A 17,341-nucleotide genomic window follows, 5' to 3' on the forward strand; every position below is an offset into this window, starting at 1 on the left:
AAGGAAATACAATCTATCAAAGAACAATTATCATAATTAAATTCCTTGAAATCCAAAAGAGTGAGTTCATCGCTACTTAAAGTTTTGATCTCTCCAATCCCACTTTACCAATTTTTGCATCAAGATCTATAAACTCCACATCATTGGGACGCCTTTTAACTAAAGTTGACTCATCTCTAGTCTCATATTTATCAAGATTTAAGATTCAATAGGATTCACATCAATCACTTTAAGATCTTCATCATTATTTTCACAAGAACTAGAAGAACACGCTTTTACAAACCAAACTCGCTTAGCACGCATCTTAGCTGTTCTTTCTTTGCACTCATCAATAAAAATTCTCATAGCTTTCAGAGATTCATTAATATCATGCTTGGGTGAAATAGATCTAATTTTCAAAGAATCAATCTCAAGAGAAATTCTATCCACGTTCCTAGCCAAATCATCAATTTTAAGCAATTTTTCTTCAACCAAAGCATTGACATTCTTTTGAGAACTAATAAATTCTTTAATATTGTTCCCAAGATCAGAGGGCATCTTATTATAATTTCCATAAGAATTGTTGTAGGAATTACCATAATTATTAGAGGAAATACTAGGAAATGGCCTAGGGTTGAAATTACCTCTATACGCGTTGTTACCAAAATTGTTCCTACCAACAAAATTCACAACCATAGATTCATTATTATTATCAATTAAAGTAGAAAAAGGCATATCATTAGGATCAATAGGAGCACTCCTGCTAGCAAAAAATTTCATAAGTTCATCCATCTTACCACTCAAAACATTAATCTCTTCAATCGCATGCACTTTTTTACTAGTAGAAGATCTTTCGGTATGCCATTGAGAATAATTGAACATAATATTATATAGGAGTTTAGTAGCTTCTCCTAAAGTAGTTTCCATGAAAGTACCTCCCGCGGTCGAATCTAAATGATTTCTAGAAGCAAAATTCAATCCGGCATAAATTTTTTGTATTATCATCCAAAAATTTAAACCATGTGTAGGGCAACTTCGTATCATCAATTTCATTGTTCAGGTATTCTCGCGACAGATGCCAGGGGTGGCTTATAATGGATGGGGCCAAGACGACGTCATCGGGCCCTGGAAGCGGGAATGGGCGAGAGCTCGATCGCACACGAGACTTACCCAGGTTTGGGGCTCTCCGAGGAGATAACACCCCCAGTCCTGCTCTGCGGGGTCTCCGCATGATGACTATGATCAAATGGGAGGCTATAAGCTTGCTCCTTGAGCTGTGTTGCTAGAGGAGGAAGAAGGGCTGAGCTGCTACCTTGCTTCCCCTAGCTATGGTGTGTGGCGTGTGTGCTGAACCCTTTGCATGGGTGACCCTGGGGGGTTTATATAGGCCTACCCCCAGGGGGTACAATGGTAATACGACCGGGTGTTGGACCCGAACGTCGGTGTCTAAGGACCCCGGGTTCTCCGCCAGCTGCTAGGGCCCGCCGCTTGGTGGGTCCCGCCGGCTGCCGAGAATCCGGCTGACAGGTGGGGCCCGCCGCCTGCAGGCCACGCTGATTGGCTTTTGCTATAGCCTCGCCCTTGATGATGGAGGCCTTGTCGAGGGTCGCATGGCTACAGCACCGTCGCCTGGTCAGCGCTCACTGTAGCCATGCTCCGTCTTGTCGGAGTAAAGGCGCGTGGATCCCTAGACGAGGGAAGGGCCGGCTGCTGGAGGCCGACCCGCCCCCGAGGCCGCCTTCTTGGGGAGCTCCGTCTTCTGGTTGCTCAGAAACAGGTAGGGCCCGCCGCCTGCGGGCTATACCGACCGCCCATCGTGGGAGCATGGCCCTTGCTGACGAGGGCTATGTCGTGACGAACATGGCTACAGTGTCGCGCCAGACAGGCCAGTGACCGCTTGGTCAGACCATACTGTAGCCACGCTCCTCCGCGATCCTGGGGAGGGGGAGGCCCTATAGCCATGCCCGATCTTGTCGTAGTGAATGGGTGCAGACTCCAAGGGGAGGAGGGGTCGTCTGCTAGGTGCCCCCCCAAAGCCGCCTTCTAAGAGCGAGCCGTCTTCTGGGAGCCGGCTGCTTGGGCCCAGCCGGCCCAAGGAACCGGCCGCGTGTCCGGAAGGTGCGAGGGGCTTAGCTAGCCTGTTGTCTCGAAATGCTAAGGGGTGTGGATGAGGCTACCCGTGGTCAATCCCTCCGACATTCATCCTCTCCCAAGATTGTGCAACATGTTCATGACCAGTTGCTTAAAATTCATAATGTCATTCCTAAGGGAGACGATCTTAGCGGGAGGAAAATACTTGGAAATAAAACCATCTTTACACTTGTTCCATGAATCAATACTATTTTTAGGCAAAGTTGAAAACCAAGTTTTAGCATGATCTCGTAGTGAGAACGGAAATAGCTTCAATTTAACAATATCATTATCCACATCTTTCTTCTTTTGCATATCACACAACTCAACGAAATTGTTAAGATGGGATGCGGCATCTTCACTAGGACGGCCAGAAAATTGGTCTTTCATAACAAGATTCAGCAAAGCGGCATTAATTTCATAAGATTCCGCACTAGTGGCGGGAGCAATCGGAGTACTAATAAAATCATTATTATTAGTATTGGAAAAGTCACACAACTTGGCATTCTCTTGAGACATCGTGACAAAGCAAGCAATCTAACACACGAGCAAACCAAAAGGAAAACAAACAGACAAAAGGGTGAAGGGCGAATAAAAAGGCAAATCTTTCTGAAAACATTTTAGAAGTGAGGGAGAGGAAAACGAGAGGCAAATGGCGAATAATATAATGCAAGAGATGAGAGTTTATGTTGGGTACTTGGTAGGCTTAACGTAGATCTCCCCGACAATGGCGCCAGAAATTCTTCCTGCTACTTCTTGAGCTTGCGTTGGTTTTTCCCTTGAAGAGGAAAGGGTCATGCAGCACAGTAGAGATAAGTATTTCCCTCAGTTACGAACCAAGGTATCAATCCAGTAAGAGAAACGCACAAGTCCCCAATAGATGCACCTGCACAAACAATCAAACACTTGCACCCAATGCGATAAAGGGGTTGTCAATCCCTTCACGGTCACTTGCAAAGGTGAGATCTGATAGAGATAGAACAAAACTAAACAAATGATAAAATATTTTTGGGTTTTTTGGTTTATAGATTGGAAAGTAGAAGATTGCAAAATAGTAGATCGGAAACAAATATGATAGAAAATAGACCCGGGGCCATAGGTTTCACTAGAGGCTTCTCTCATGAAGGCAAATAATATGGTGGATGAACAAATTACTGTCGAGCAATTGATAGAAAAGCGCAAAGTTATGACGATATCCAAAGCAATGATCATGAAGATAGGCATCACGTCCGTGTCAAGTAGACCGGCTCCTACCTGCATCTACTACTATTACTCCACACATCGACCGCTATCGAGCATGCATCTAGATTATTAAGTTCATAAAGAATGGAGTAACGCCTTAAGTAAGATGACATGACGTAGACGAATAAACTAAAGCAATATTCGCTACTCCTACTTTGTCACTGGGTGAAATCACGCAAGATTGAACCCAAAGCTAAGCACCTCTACCATTGCAAGAAAAACCAATCTAGTTCGCCAAACCAAACCGATAATTCGAAGAGAAAGACAGAGATATCAAATCATGCATATAAGAATTCAGAGAAGATTCAAATAATATTCATAGATAAGTTGATCATAAATTCACAATTCATCGGATCTTGACAAACACACCGCAAAAGAAGATTACATCGGATAGATCTCCAAGAACATCGAGGAGAACATGGTATTGAGAATCAAAGAGAGAGAAGAAGCCATATAGCTACTAGCTATGGAGCCGTAGGTCTGTGGTAAACTACTCACGCTTCATCGAAAGGGCAATAGGTGTTGACCTAGATGCCCTCCATGATCGAATACCCCTCCGGCGGGATGCCAGAAAATGCCCCAAGATGGGATCTCACGGGAACAGAAGGTTGCGGCGGTGGAAAAGTGTTTTCGTGGCTCTCCCTGAGGGTTCTGGAATATATGTGAATATATAGGACGAAGAGCTAGGTTAGGGGACTCCCGAGGGGGCCACAAGGCAGGAGGTGACCTCCCCTAGGGCGTGCCCTCCATCCTTGCCACCGCCTCGCAGGTCTTCTGGCTTAGACTCCAAGTCCTCTGAGTGTCTTCTGGTTCAAAAAAATCATCGTGAAGTTTTATTTCATTTGGACTCCGTTTGGTATTCCTTTTCCGCGAAGCTCAAAAACAAGGAAAAACAGAAACTGGCACTGGGACCTAGGTTAATAAGTTAGTCCCAAAAATAATATAAAATAGCATAGTAATGCATATAAAACATCCAAAACAGATAATATAATAGCATGGAATAATCAAAAATTATAGATACGTTGGAGACGTATCAGGGCACGCCAGGGGGCTTGTGGGGCCCCTGGGACTCCCTTAACCCTAATCTCGACACTATAAATTCTCAAATATTTCTCCTATATGAGAGGGCACGCCAAAAATACTTTTCCACCGCCGCAAACTTCTGTTCTTGTGAAATCCCATCTTGGGGCCTTTTTCGGCACTCTGCCAGAGGGGGATTCGATCACAGAGGGCCTCTACACCAACCTTGCTGCCCTTCCGATGATGTGTGAGTAGTTAACCACAGGCCTACGGGTCAATAGCTAGTAGCTAGATGGCTTCTTCTCTCTCTCTCTCTGATCTTCAATACAATGTTCTTCTTGACGTTCTTGGAGTTCTATTCGACGTAATCTTATTTTGCGGTGCGTTTGTTGAGATACGATGAATTGTGGATTTATAATCAGATTATCTATGAATATTATTGAGTATTCTCTGAACTCTTTTATGCATGATTAAGATAGATTTGTATTTCTCTCTGATCTATCGATTTGGTTTTGCCAACTAGATTGGTTTTTCTGGCAATGGGAGAGATGCTTTGTGATGGGTTCAATCTTGTGGTGTCCTCACCTAGTGACAGTAGGGGTAGCGAGACACATATTTTTATTGTTGCCATTAAGGATAAAAAGATGGGTTTTTTTACCTTCTTTATTGGATCTATCCCTCTACATCATGTCATGTTACTTAAGGAGTTACTCCGTTTTTGTTAACTTAATTCACTAGACGCATGCTGGATAGCGGTCAATGAAGGAAATATGCCCTAGAGGCAATAATAAAGTTGTTATTTATATTTCCTTATATCATGATAAATGTTTATTGTTCATGCTAGAATTGTATTAACCGGAAACTTAGTACATGTGTGAATACATAGACAAACAGAGTGTCACTAGTATGCCTCTACTTGACTAGCTCGTTGAATCAAAGATGGTTAAGTTTCCTAGCCATAGACATGAGTTGTCATTTGATTAACGGGATCACATCATTAGATAATGATGTGATTGACTTGACCCATTCTGTTAGCTTAGCATTTGATCGTTTAGTATGTTGCTATTGCTTTCTTCATGACTTATACATGTTCCTATGACTATGAGATTATGCAACTCCCGAATACCGGAGGAACACTTTATGTGCTACCAAACGTCACAACGTAACTGGGTGATTATAAAGGTGCTCTACAGGTGTCTCCAATGGTGTTTGTTGAGTTGGCATAGATCGAGATTAGGATTTGTCACTCCGATTGTCAGAGAGGTATCTCTGGGCCCTCTCGGTAATGCACATCACTATAAGCCTTCCAAGCAATGTGACTAATGAGTTAGTCACGGGATGATGCATTACGGAACGAGTAAAGAGACTTGCCGGTAACGAGATTGAACTAGGTATTGAGATACCGACGATCGAATCTCGGGCAAGTAACATACCGATGACAAAGGGAACAACGTATGTTGTTATGCGGTTTGACCGATAAAGATCTTCGTAGAATATGTAGGAGCCAATATGAGCATCCAGGTTTCGCTATTGGTTATTGACCGGAGACGTGTCTCGGTCATGTCTACATAGTTCTCGAACCCGTAGGGTTCGCACGCTTAACGTTCGGTGACGATCGGTATTATGAGTTTATGTGTTTTGATGTACCGAAGGTAGTTCGGAGTCCCGGATGAGATCGGGGACATGACGAGGAGTCTCGAAATGGTCGAGATGTAAAGATCGATATATTGGACGACTATATTTGGACATCGGAAAGGTTCCGAGTGATCCGGGTATTTTTCGGAGTACCGGGGGAGTTATGGGAATACGGTAGTACATATGGGCCTTAGTGGGCTTTAGGGGGAAAAGAGGCCACGAGGGCTGGCCGCGCGCCCCCTATGGGCCGGCCTAGTCTGAATTGGACTAGGGTAGGGGCTGCGCCCCCTCTTTCCTTCTCCTCCCTATCTCCTTCCTTCCCCCTCCTAGTAGGACTAGGAAAGGAGGAATCCTACTCCTACTAGGAGGAGGATTCCTCCTCCCCTTGGCGCGCCTAGAGAGGCCGGCCGGCATCCCCTCCCTCCTTTATATATGTGGGGAGGGGGGCACCCTAGAACACACAAGTTGATTGTTCCAAGCCGTGTGCGGTGCCCCCCTCCACCATAATCCACCTCGATCATATCGTAGCGGTGCTTACGCGAAGCCCTGCGTTGGTAGCAATATCATCACCATCATCATGCCGTCGTGCTGACGAAACTCTCCCGCGAAGCTCTGCTGGATCGGAGTTTGTGGGACGTCATCGAGCTGAACGTGTGTTGAACTCGGAGGTGCCGTGCGTTCGGTACTTGGATCGGTCGGATCGTGAAGACGTACGACTACATCAACCGCGTTCTCATAACGCTTCCGCTTACGGTCTACGAGGGTACATGGACGACACTCTCCCTCTCGTTGCTATGCATCACCATGATCTTGCGTGTGCGTAGGAAACTTTTTGAAATTACTACTTTCCCCAACAGTGGCATCCGAGCCAGGTTTATGCGTAGATGTTATATGCATGAGTAGAACACAAGTGAGTTGTGGGCGATACAAGTCATACTGCTCACCAGCATGTCATACTTTGATTCGGCGGTATTGTTGGATGAAGCGGCCCGGACCGACATTACGCGTACGCTTACGCGAGACTGGTTCTACCGACGTGCTTCGCACACAGGTGGCTGGCGGGTGTCAGTTTCTCCAACTTTAGTTGAATCGAGTGTGGCTACGCCCGGTCCTTGTGAAGGTTGAAACAGCACTAACTTGACAAAATATCGTTGTGGTTTTGATGCGTAGGTAAGAACGGTTCTTGCTCAGCCCGTAGCAGCCACATAAAACTTGCAACAACAAAGTAGAGGACGTCTAACTTGTTTTTGCAGGGCATGTTGTCATGTGATATGGTCAAGACGTGATGAGATATAAATTGTTGTATGAGATGATCATGTTTTGTTAAAGTTATCGGCAACTGGCAAGAGCCTTATGGTTGTCTCTTTATTGCATAAGATGCAAGTGCCATGTACTTGCTTTACTTTATCGCTATGAGATAGCAATAGTTGCAAAAGCAATAGCTAGTGAGATGACCATGTGACGACACGTTGATAAAAGATCAAGATGATGGAGATCATGGTGTCATGCCGGTAACAATGGAGATCATGACAGTACTTTGGAGATGGAGATCAAAAGCACAAGATGATGATGGCCATATCATGTCACATATTTTGATTGCATGTGATGTTTATCTTTTATACATCTTATTTTGCTTAGTTCGGCGGTACTTTATAAGATGATCTCTCACTAAATTTCAAGGTACAAGTGTTCTCCCTGAGTATGCACCGTTGCCAAAAGTTCGTCGTGCCGAGACACCACGTGATGACCGGGTGTGATAAGCTCTACGTTCACACACAACGGGTGCAAGCCAATTTTGCACACGCAGAAATACTCGGGTTAAACTTGACGAGCCTAGCATATGCAGATATGGCTTCGGAACACTGGAGACCGAAAGGTCGAGCGTGAATCATATAGAAGATATGATCAACATAGTGATATTCACCATTGAAAACTACTCCATCTCACGTGATGATCGGACATGGTTTAGTTGATATGGATCGCGTGATCACTTAGATGATTAGAGAGATGTCTATCTAAGTGGGAGTTCTTAAGTAATATGATTAATTGAACTTTAATTTATCATGAACTTAGTCCTGGTAGTATTAGCATATCTATGTTGTAGATCAATAGCTCGAGATGTAGCTCCCTGTTTAATTTTATATGTTCCTAGAGAAAACTAAGTTGAAAGATGTTAGTAGCAATGATGCGGATTGGATCCGTGATCTGAGGATTATCCTCATTGCTGCACAGAAGAATTATGTCCTTGATGCACCGCTAGGTGACAGACCGATTGCAGAAGCAGATTCAGACGTTATGAACGTTTGGCAAGCTCGATATGATGACTACTTGATAGTTTAGTGCACCATGCTTTATGGCTTAGAATCGGGGCTTCAAAGACGTTTTTGAAACGCCATGGAGCATATGAGATGTTCCAAAAGTTGAAATTAGTATTTCAGACTCATGCCCATGTCGAAAGGTATGAGACCTTTGACAAGCACTTTGCCTACAAGATGGAGGAGAATTGCTCAGCTAGTGAGCATGTGCTCAGAATGTCTGTGTACTACAATCACTTGAATCAAGTGGGAGTTAATCTTCCAGATAAGATAGTGATTGACAGAGTTCTCTAGTCACTATCACCAAGTTACTAGAACTTCGTGATGAACTATAATATGCAAGGGATAACGGAAACGATTCCCAAGCTCTTCGTAATGCTAAAATCGACGAAGGTAGAAATCAAGAAAAACATCAAGTGTTGATGGTTGACAAGACCACTAGTTTCAAGAAAAAGGGCAAAGGTAAGAAGGGGAACTTCAAGAAGAACGGCAAGCAAGTTGCTGCTCAAGTGAAGAAGCCCAAGTCTGGACCTAAGCCTGAGACTAAGTGCTTCTACTGCAAGGGGACTGGTCACTGGAAGCAGAACTGCCCCAAGTATTTGGCGGATAAGAAGGATGGCAAAGTGAACAAAGGTATATTTGATATACATGTTATTGATGTGTACTTTACTAGTGTTTATAGCAACCCCTCAGTATTTGATACTAGTTCAGTTGCTAAGATTAGTAACTCGAAACGGGAGTTGCAGAATGAACAGAGACTAGTTAAGGGTGAAGTGACGATGTGTGTTGGAAGTGGTTCCAAGATTGATATGATCATCATCGCACACTCCCTATACTTTCGGGATTAGTGTTGAACCTAAATAAATGTTATTTGGTGTTTGCGTTGAGCATGAATATGATTTGATCATGTTTATTGCAATACGGTTATTCATTTAAAGTCAGAGAATAATTGTTGTTCTGTTTACATGAATAAAACCTTCGATGGTCATACACCCAATGAAATGGTTTGTTGGATCTCGATCGTAGTGATACACATATTCATAATATTGAAGCCAAAAGATGCAAAGTTAATAATGATAGTGCAACTTATTTGTGGCACTGCCGTTTAGGTCATATTGGTGTAAAGCGCATGAAGAAAATCCATGCTGATGGGCTTTTGGAATCACTTGATTATGAATCAGTTGATACTTGCGAACCATGCCTCATGGGCAAGATGACTAAGACTCCGTTCTCCGGAACAATGGAGCGAGCAACAGACTTGTCGGAAATAATACATACTAATGTATGCAGTCCGATGAGTGTTGAGGCTCGCGGCAGGTATCGTTATTTTCTGACCTTCACAGATGATTTGAGCAGATATGGGTATATCTACTTGATGAAACATAAATCTGAAACATTTGAAAAGTTCGAATAATTTCAGAGTGAAGTGGAAAATCATCATAACAAGAAAATAAAGTTTCTACGATCTGATCGTGGAGGAGAATATTTGAGTTACGAGTTTGGTCTTCATTTGAAACAATGCGGAATAGTTTCGCAACTCACAACAACTGGAACACCACAGCGTAATGGTGTGTCCGAACATCGTAACCGTACTTTGTTAGATATGGTGCAATCTATGATGTCTCTTACCGATTTACCACTATCGTTTTGGGGTTGTGCATTAGAGACAGCTGCATTCACGTTAAATAGGGCACCATCTAAATCTGTTGAGACGACACCTTATGAACTGTGGTTTGGCAAGAAACCCAAGTTGTCGTTTCTTAAAGTTTGGGGTTGCGATGCTTATGTGAAAAAGTTTTATCCTGATAAGCTCAAACCCAAATCGGAGAAATGTGTCTTCATAGGATACCCAAAGGAGACAGTTGGGTACACCTTCTATCACAGATCCGAAGGCAAGACATTCGTTGCTAAGAATGGATCCTTTCTAGAGAAGGAGTTTCTCTCGAAAGAAGTGAGTGGGAGGAAAGTAGAACTTGATGAGGTAACTGTACCTGCTCCCTTATTGGAAAGTAGTTCATCACAGAAATCTGTTCCTGTGACTCCTACACCAATTAGTGAGGAAGCTAATGATGATGATCATGTAACTTCAGATCAAGTTACTACCGAACCTCGTAGGTCAACCAGAGTGAGATCCGCACCAGAGTGGTACGGTACTCATGTTCTGGAGGTCATGTTACTTGACCATGATGAACTTACGAACTATAAGGAAGCGATGATGAGCCCAGATTCTGCGAAATGGCTTGAGGCCATGAAATCTGAGATGGGATCCATGTATGAGAACAAAGTGTAGACTTTGGTTGACTTGCCCGATGATCGGCAAGCCATAGAAAATAAATGGATCTTCAAGAGGAAGACAGACGCTAATAGTAGTGCTACTATCTACAAAGCTAGACTTGTCGAAAAAGGTTTTGACAAAGTTCAAGGTGTTGACTACGATAAGATTTTCTCACTCGTAGCGATGCTTAAGTCTGTCTGAATCATGTTAGCAAATTGCCACATTTTATGAAATCTGGCAAATGGATGTCAAAACTACATTCCTTAATGGATTTCTTAAAGAAGAGTTGTATATGATGCAACCAGAAGGTTTTGTCGATCCTAAAGGTGCTAACAAAATGTGCAAGCTCCAGCGATCCATCTATGGACTGGTGCAAGCATCTCGGAGTTGGAATATACGCTTTGATGAGTTGATCAAAGCATATAGTTTTATACAGACTTGCGGTGAAGCCTGTATTTACAAGAAAGTGAGTGGGAGCACTACAGCATTTCTGATAAGTATATGTGAATGACATATTGTTGATCGGAAATAATGTAGAATTTTCTGGAAAGCATAAAGGAGTATTTGAAAGGAGTTTTTCAAAGAAAGACCTCGGTGAAGCTGCTTACATATTGAGCATCAAGATCTATAGAGATAGATCAAGACGCTTGATAAGTTTTTCAATGAGTACATACCTTGACAAGATTTTGAAGTAGTTCAAAATGGAACAGTCAAAGAAAGAGTTCTTGCCTGTGTTACAAGGTGTGAAATTGAGTAAGACTCAAAGCCCGACCACGGCAGAAGATAGAAAGAGAATGAAAGTCATTCCCTATGCCTCAGCCATAGGTTCTATAAAGTATGCCATGCTGTGTACCAGATCTATTGTATACCCTACACTGAGTTTGGCAAGGGAGTACAATACTGATCTAAGAGTAGATCACTGAACAACGGTCAAAATTTATCCTTAGTAGAATAAGGATATGTTTCTCGATTATGGAGGTGACAAAAGGTTCGTCGTAAAGGCTTACGTCGATGCAAGTTTTGACACTGATCCAGATGACTCTAAGTCTCAATCTGGATACATATTGAAAGTGGGAGCAATTAGCTAGAGTAGCTCCGTGCAGAGCATTGTTGACATAGAAATCTGCAAAATACATACGGATCTGAATATGGCAAACCCGTTGACTAAAATTCTCTCACAAGCAAAACATGATCACACCTTAGTACTCTTTGGGTGTTAATCACATGGCGATGTGAACTAAGATTACTGAGTCTAGTAAACCCTTTGAGTGTTGGTCACATGACGATGTGAACTATGGCTGTTAATCACATGGTGATGTGAACTGTTGGTGTTAAATCACATGGCGATGTGAACTAGATTATTGACTCTGCAGGTGGGAGACTGAAGGAAATATGCCCTAGAGGCAATAATAAAGTTGTTATTTATATTTCCTTATATCATGATAAATGTTTATTATTCATGCTAGAATTGTATTAACCGGAAACTTAGTACATGTGTGAATACATAGACAAACAGAGTGTCACTAGTATGCCTCTACTTGACTAGCTCGTTGAATCAAAGATGGTTAAGTTTCCTAGCCATAGACATGAGTTGTCATTTGATTAACGGGATCACATCATTAGAGAATGATGTGATTGACTTGACCCATTCCGTTACCTTAGCATTTGATCGTTTAGTATGTTGTTATTGCTTTCTTCATGACTTATACATGTTCCTATGACTATGAGATTATGCAACTCCCGAATACCGGAGGAACACTTTGTGTGCTATCAAACGTCACAACGTAACTGGGTGATTATAAAGGTGCTCTACAGGTGTCTCCAATGGTGTTTGTTGAGTTGGCATAGATCGAGATTAGGATTTGTCATTCCGATTGTCGGAGAGGTATCTCTGGGCCCTCTCGGTAATGCACATCACTATAAGCATTGCAAGCAATGTGACTAATGAGTTAGTCATGGGATGATGCATTACGGAACGAGTAAAGAGACTTGCCGGTAACGAAATTGAACTAGGTATTGAGATACCGACGATCGAATCTCGGGCAAGTAACATACTGATGACAAAGGGAACAACGTATGTTGTTATGCGGTTTGACCGATAAAGATCTTCGTAGAATATGTAGGAGCCAATATGAGCATCCAGGTTCCGCTATTGGTTATTGACCGGAGACGTGTCTCGGTCATGTCTACATAGTTCTCGAACCCGTAGGGTCCACGCGCTTAATGTTCTGTGACGACAGGTATTATGAGTTTATGTGTTTTGATGTACCGGAGGTAGTTCGGAGTCCCGGATGAGATCGGGGACATGACGAGGAGTCTCGAAATGGTCGAGACGTAAAGATCGATATATTGGACGACTATAATCGGACATCGGAAAGGTTCCGAGTGATCCGGGTATTTTTCAGAGTACCGGAGGAGTTACAGGAATACGGGAGTACATATGGGCCTTAGTGGGCTTTAGGGGGAAAAGAGGAGAAGCCACGAGGGCTGGCCACGCGCCCCCCATGGGCCTAGTCCGAATTGGACTAGGGGAGGGGATGCGCCCCCTCTTTCCTTCTCCTCCCCCTCTCCTTCCTTCCCCCTCCTAGTAGGACTAGGAAAGGACGAATCCTACTCCTACTAGGAGGAGGATTCCTCCTCCCCTTGGCGCGCCTAGAGAGGCCGGCCGGCCTCCCCTCCCTCCTTTATATACATGGGGAGGGGGGCACTCTAGAACACACAAGTTGATTGTTCCAAGCCGTGTGCGGTGCCCCCCTCCACCATAATCCACCTCGATCATATCGTAGCGGTGCTTAGGCGAAGCCCTGCGTCGGTAGCAACATCATCACCGTCATCGTGCCGTCGTGCTGACGGAACTCTCCCGCGAAGCTCTGTTGGATCGGAGTTCGTTGGACGTCATCGAGCTGAACGTGTGCTGAACTCGGAGGTGCCGTGCATTCGGTACTTGGATCGGTCGGATCGTGAAGACGTACGACTACATCAACCGCGTTCTCATAACGCTTCCGCTTACGGTCTACGAGGGTACGTGGACGACACTCTCCCCTCTCGTTGCTATGCATCACCATGATCTTGCGTGTAAGTAGGAATTTTTTTAAAATTACTACGTTCCCCAACAGTCGATGTGTGGAGTAATAGTATAGTAGATGCAGGCAGGAGTCGGTCTACTTGTCACGGCGTGATGCCTATATTCATGATCATTACCTTGGATATCTTCCTAAATTTGCGTTTTTCTATCAATTGCTCAACAGTAATTTGTTTACTCACCGTATGCTTTCTTCGAGAGAAAAGCCTCTAGTGAAACCTATGGCCTCCGGGTTTATTTTCTATCATATATTTTCGGATCTATAAAACCAAAAACCTAAAAATACCTTGCTGTAATTTATTTATATTTACTTTGTTTTGCCATTTATTTATCTTTTATATCTATCTCTATTAGATCTCACTCTTGCAAGTGATCGTGAAGGGATTGACAACCCTTTTTCGTGTTGTGTGCAAGTATTTGTTAGTTTGTGAAGGTGCGTATATTGAGGACTTACTTGTGCCTCCTACTGGATTGGTACCTTGGTTCTCAACAAAGGGAAATATTATCTCTACTTTGTTGTATCACCCTTTCCTCTTCAAGAAAAAAATCAACGCAAACTCAAGAAGTAGCAACCGCCAACCAACTACGACCCCGGACGAACCATCGCGCTCCATCATACTTGACGTCCGCCAAAATGCGCCACCACGATCTTGCAATCACCAACGCCGTCTCACCGTGGCAAGCGAAGCAAAACCGGCAGGATCAAGAGGAAGTAGCAGGGCGCGGCAGGGCCAGCAGCCACGTGGGAGGGAACAGCCTTCACCACTCTCGGCGGCAACCGACCGGAAGCAGCTCAAGAGCAAACCAGGCACTCCCGCCCGGTCGAGCCCGAAACGGGCTCGTGAAGCACCCGACGCCGCGCTGCAGTACACGCGTCGTCGTCTCTGCCACCCCCAGCCCGAGCCACACCTCCGTCTGCCGAAGACGACACCGTACAGCCCGCGCCAGGCCCGGCCGGACCCAGAAGGGGCCCATAAGGGCCAGATCTAGGCCGAAAGGGCGCCGCCCCGCCACCACGCCACCCGAAGCTTCGCCGCTCGCGAAGCCACGCCGCCGCCGGATCCACCGCCGGCCTGGGTGCATCGCCACTAGCCCCCACTACCCGAGCCGCAGCGTCGCGCGGGAGAAAAACCGGGCCGCCGCCGCGGGCACCACACGAGCAAGGCCCGATGGCCTACGCCAGCGACGGCGGGAGGGGATTAGAAGGGGGAGGCGCTGGGGGAGGCGGGAAGGGGAGCCCACGGTCGCCTCGCTCAGGGAAGCGACGCGGGGGGTACGGGGAAGGGAGGGGGTGGGGAAAGAGGAGAGGGCTAGCGAGACGGGTCAGGGTGCACGCGCCGGCCCGCTCGGGGAGGCCCCGAAGGGAGGGTGTGTGGGAAGGGGGAGAGGGCTAGCGGGACGGGTCAGGGTGCACGCGCCGGCCCGCTCATGGAGACGACACTGGGGGGAAGGGGCGGGCTAGCGGGACGGGTCGGGGTGCACCTCGGCCGCTGGGGGGAACCCTAGCGGGTCTTTGGATCGAGTTGCCTCGGATCTAGGATTATCGCCAACTGCAGCCCCGCAGCAGCTAATTAAAGGAGCAAACTAAACACCGTAATCAGAACCCGTATTGAACAGCTTAATCACATTTCCCGTTTTTTGTCGTATAATACACTGCAATTACACTCACTATTTGTATGCATGTAACATTTTCTTATTTTGCAATTTGCACTTTCTTGTTCTCGAGGAAATAAGGGAAATGGAAATTTGCACTTTTTTGTTCTCGAGCAAATAAGGGAAATGGAAAAAAGGTACTCCTCCGATTTGGTGAAATAACATTTTTACAAGAAGTTTAAGACTTGAGATAGCAGTGGAATTATACATTTTTACAAAAAGTTTTAAGACTCGACTTCAACCAAGCTAGAAGCACAAGAACACTTCAACTAAGCTAAAAGCACTAGAACTACGGAAACTAAGACGCGGGTAAAGCTAGAAGTACGAGAACTAGACGCTGGTACGAAGGAGAGTGACGCTTCAAGCAAAAGGGCACGCTAAACTCAAGCAGCCGGCGGCCTGCACCCGCAAACCACTGGCACACGCCGCGTACGTACGCGCAAGGCAGAGGCCTGCCTATGCGCCCTGCTTGTTGAGCCGCGCCGCCGCAGCCACGGACGCTGCTATCCCTCCCGGCCTCACCGTCTTGTCGTCCTTGTTTCGGGTCTCCGCCGAGGCCACCCTCGCCGCGTCGTCGGCCTCCACCTCCTTGTCCGCGACCAGCTTTGCCGGCGCATTCTGCATGCACGCGGGTCGACCATCGTCGTCAGTAACATCATGGATTCAAGGATACGTGTACTGGTAGCATCGATGTGCATGACATGCTAGAGACATACCGAGAGCACGTCGCCGAGCTTGGCCTTCTCATCGTCGCGCGCGGCCCAGGCGTTGGCGTCGGCGGCCGACTGCGCCTGCGCGGCCAGGCCCCCGGGGATATTGACGTCCAGCCCGGTGGCTCGCACTTCGGCCGCCTGGATGGCCGCCGCGTCGCTGCGCTCCACCGGCCTGCCTCCTGCCGCGTAACCTGCCGCCTCCAGCGCCTCGCCGATCGTTATCTTCGTGTCGTCGCCACCGGCTCCGCCTGCATCGGCGGCATCATCCGGCGCGAGGTACTGGCCGACGGCCTGCCCGGCGACGAACTCGGTGACGATGCGCCCGCCGGGGATGCGGGTCTCGGACACGGAGACGCCCTGCTCGGTGGTGGCGTCCGTGGCCTGGTCGTGGCCGACGACGCCCATGCGCTCGTTGCGCATGGCCGCGGACTGCATGGCTGCCGCCGGCCCGCCCTTGATCGTCTCCCCGAACACGAGGTTCTCGGCCGACTGCATCGTGGCCGCGTCCTGCGGCGCCACGGGCTTCTCCGCGAGGCCGCCGGTCACGGCCGGGAACACGTCGCCGTAGCGGACGGCGCCTCCTCCCTGTCCCTGGCCCTGCCCGCCGCCGCCCGCCTGGGCTTGATCGGACGACGGCCTCCTCTGCTGCCCCTGGCTCATCTTGGCGAGAAGGCGTCTGGTTATCTGCCGCGTTGCTCCGAGCGTGTGTAGGGTGGCTAGGTGAGTAGTACAGCTGAATCTTGCGATCGACATGGATGGATCATGCGTGGATATGGTGGTTATATAGGGCGTGCGCGAGTGCTCACAGGGAGACAGGTGTGGGAGAGGGCGGAGACGTGGAGGCGAAGCAGGGGAGGCGCGTCGTGGCTTTGCCGCCAGGCGGCGCCCGAAGAAGCGGTGGAGGGTTGGACGGCGGAGGCAACATGGAGTGGCGCGCGCGTGGTCAGCAAAGCGGTGGCGCTTGTTTTTTCTTAATACACTACTACTATAATATATGAAAAATATCGTGTGATACTACCTTTTATATGCTCTCATGATACCGATCTTAAAACGTCAAACATAAATGTTTTGAAAAATTCCGAAAAAATTGAGGATGTTCACAAGGCATATGTCTACATGTCCTAAGAAATTCAGATCAAAATCAAAGCACACATAAAGAAACAAAAATATATAAACGGATGTAAATAGTGTAGGTTTTCACCGAATATTCATTTATGAGTCCGGACTCATCTGCCCCAGTGAACAGTAAATTCAAAAAAATCTAAAATCAGAAAAAAAAATGTATGAACGATGCTTC

The 17,341-nt window shown here is 46.3% G+C and overlaps 1 protein-coding gene across 1 annotated transcript; it reads right to left on the reverse strand.

Moving 5' to 3' along the window:
- Window positions 1-15,449: 15,449 nt before the first annotated feature.
- Window positions 15,450-16,812, reverse strand: LOC123100252 (late embryogenesis abundant protein D-34). The gene is made up of 2 exons (XM_044522206.1): window positions 16,048-16,812; window positions 15,450-15,949 (listed from the first exon to the last, which is right to left on the reverse strand). The coding sequence occupies exons 1-2, from the start codon at window positions 16,795-16,797 to the stop codon at window positions 15,788-15,790; spliced, it is 912 nt and encodes a 303-aa protein (XP_044378141.1). The 5' UTR covers window positions 16,798-16,812; the 3' UTR covers window positions 15,450-15,787.
- Between the last annotated feature and the right edge of the window lie 529 nt (window positions 16,813-17,341).

This window comes from Triticum aestivum, chromosome 4D (assembly GCF_018294505.1).
Source record: "Triticum aestivum cultivar Chinese Spring chromosome 4D, IWGSC CS RefSeq v2.1, whole genome shotgun sequence".
In the NCBI taxonomy this organism is placed as follows: domain Eukaryota; kingdom Viridiplantae; phylum Streptophyta; class Magnoliopsida; order Poales; family Poaceae; genus Triticum; species Triticum aestivum.

What these genes read in the sequence shown, in the direction of transcription:
- LOC123100252 (XM_044522206.1), bottom strand. Translation starts at nt 16,797, where the DNA reads ATGTCGATCGCAAGATTCAGCTGTACTACTCACCTAGCCACCCTACAC. An exon ending in AGCTCGGCGACGTGCTCTCG is followed by an intron (nt 15,950 to 16,047) that starts GTATGTCTCTAG and finishes GCGTGCATGCAG; the next exon opens with AATGCGCCGGCAAAGCTGGT.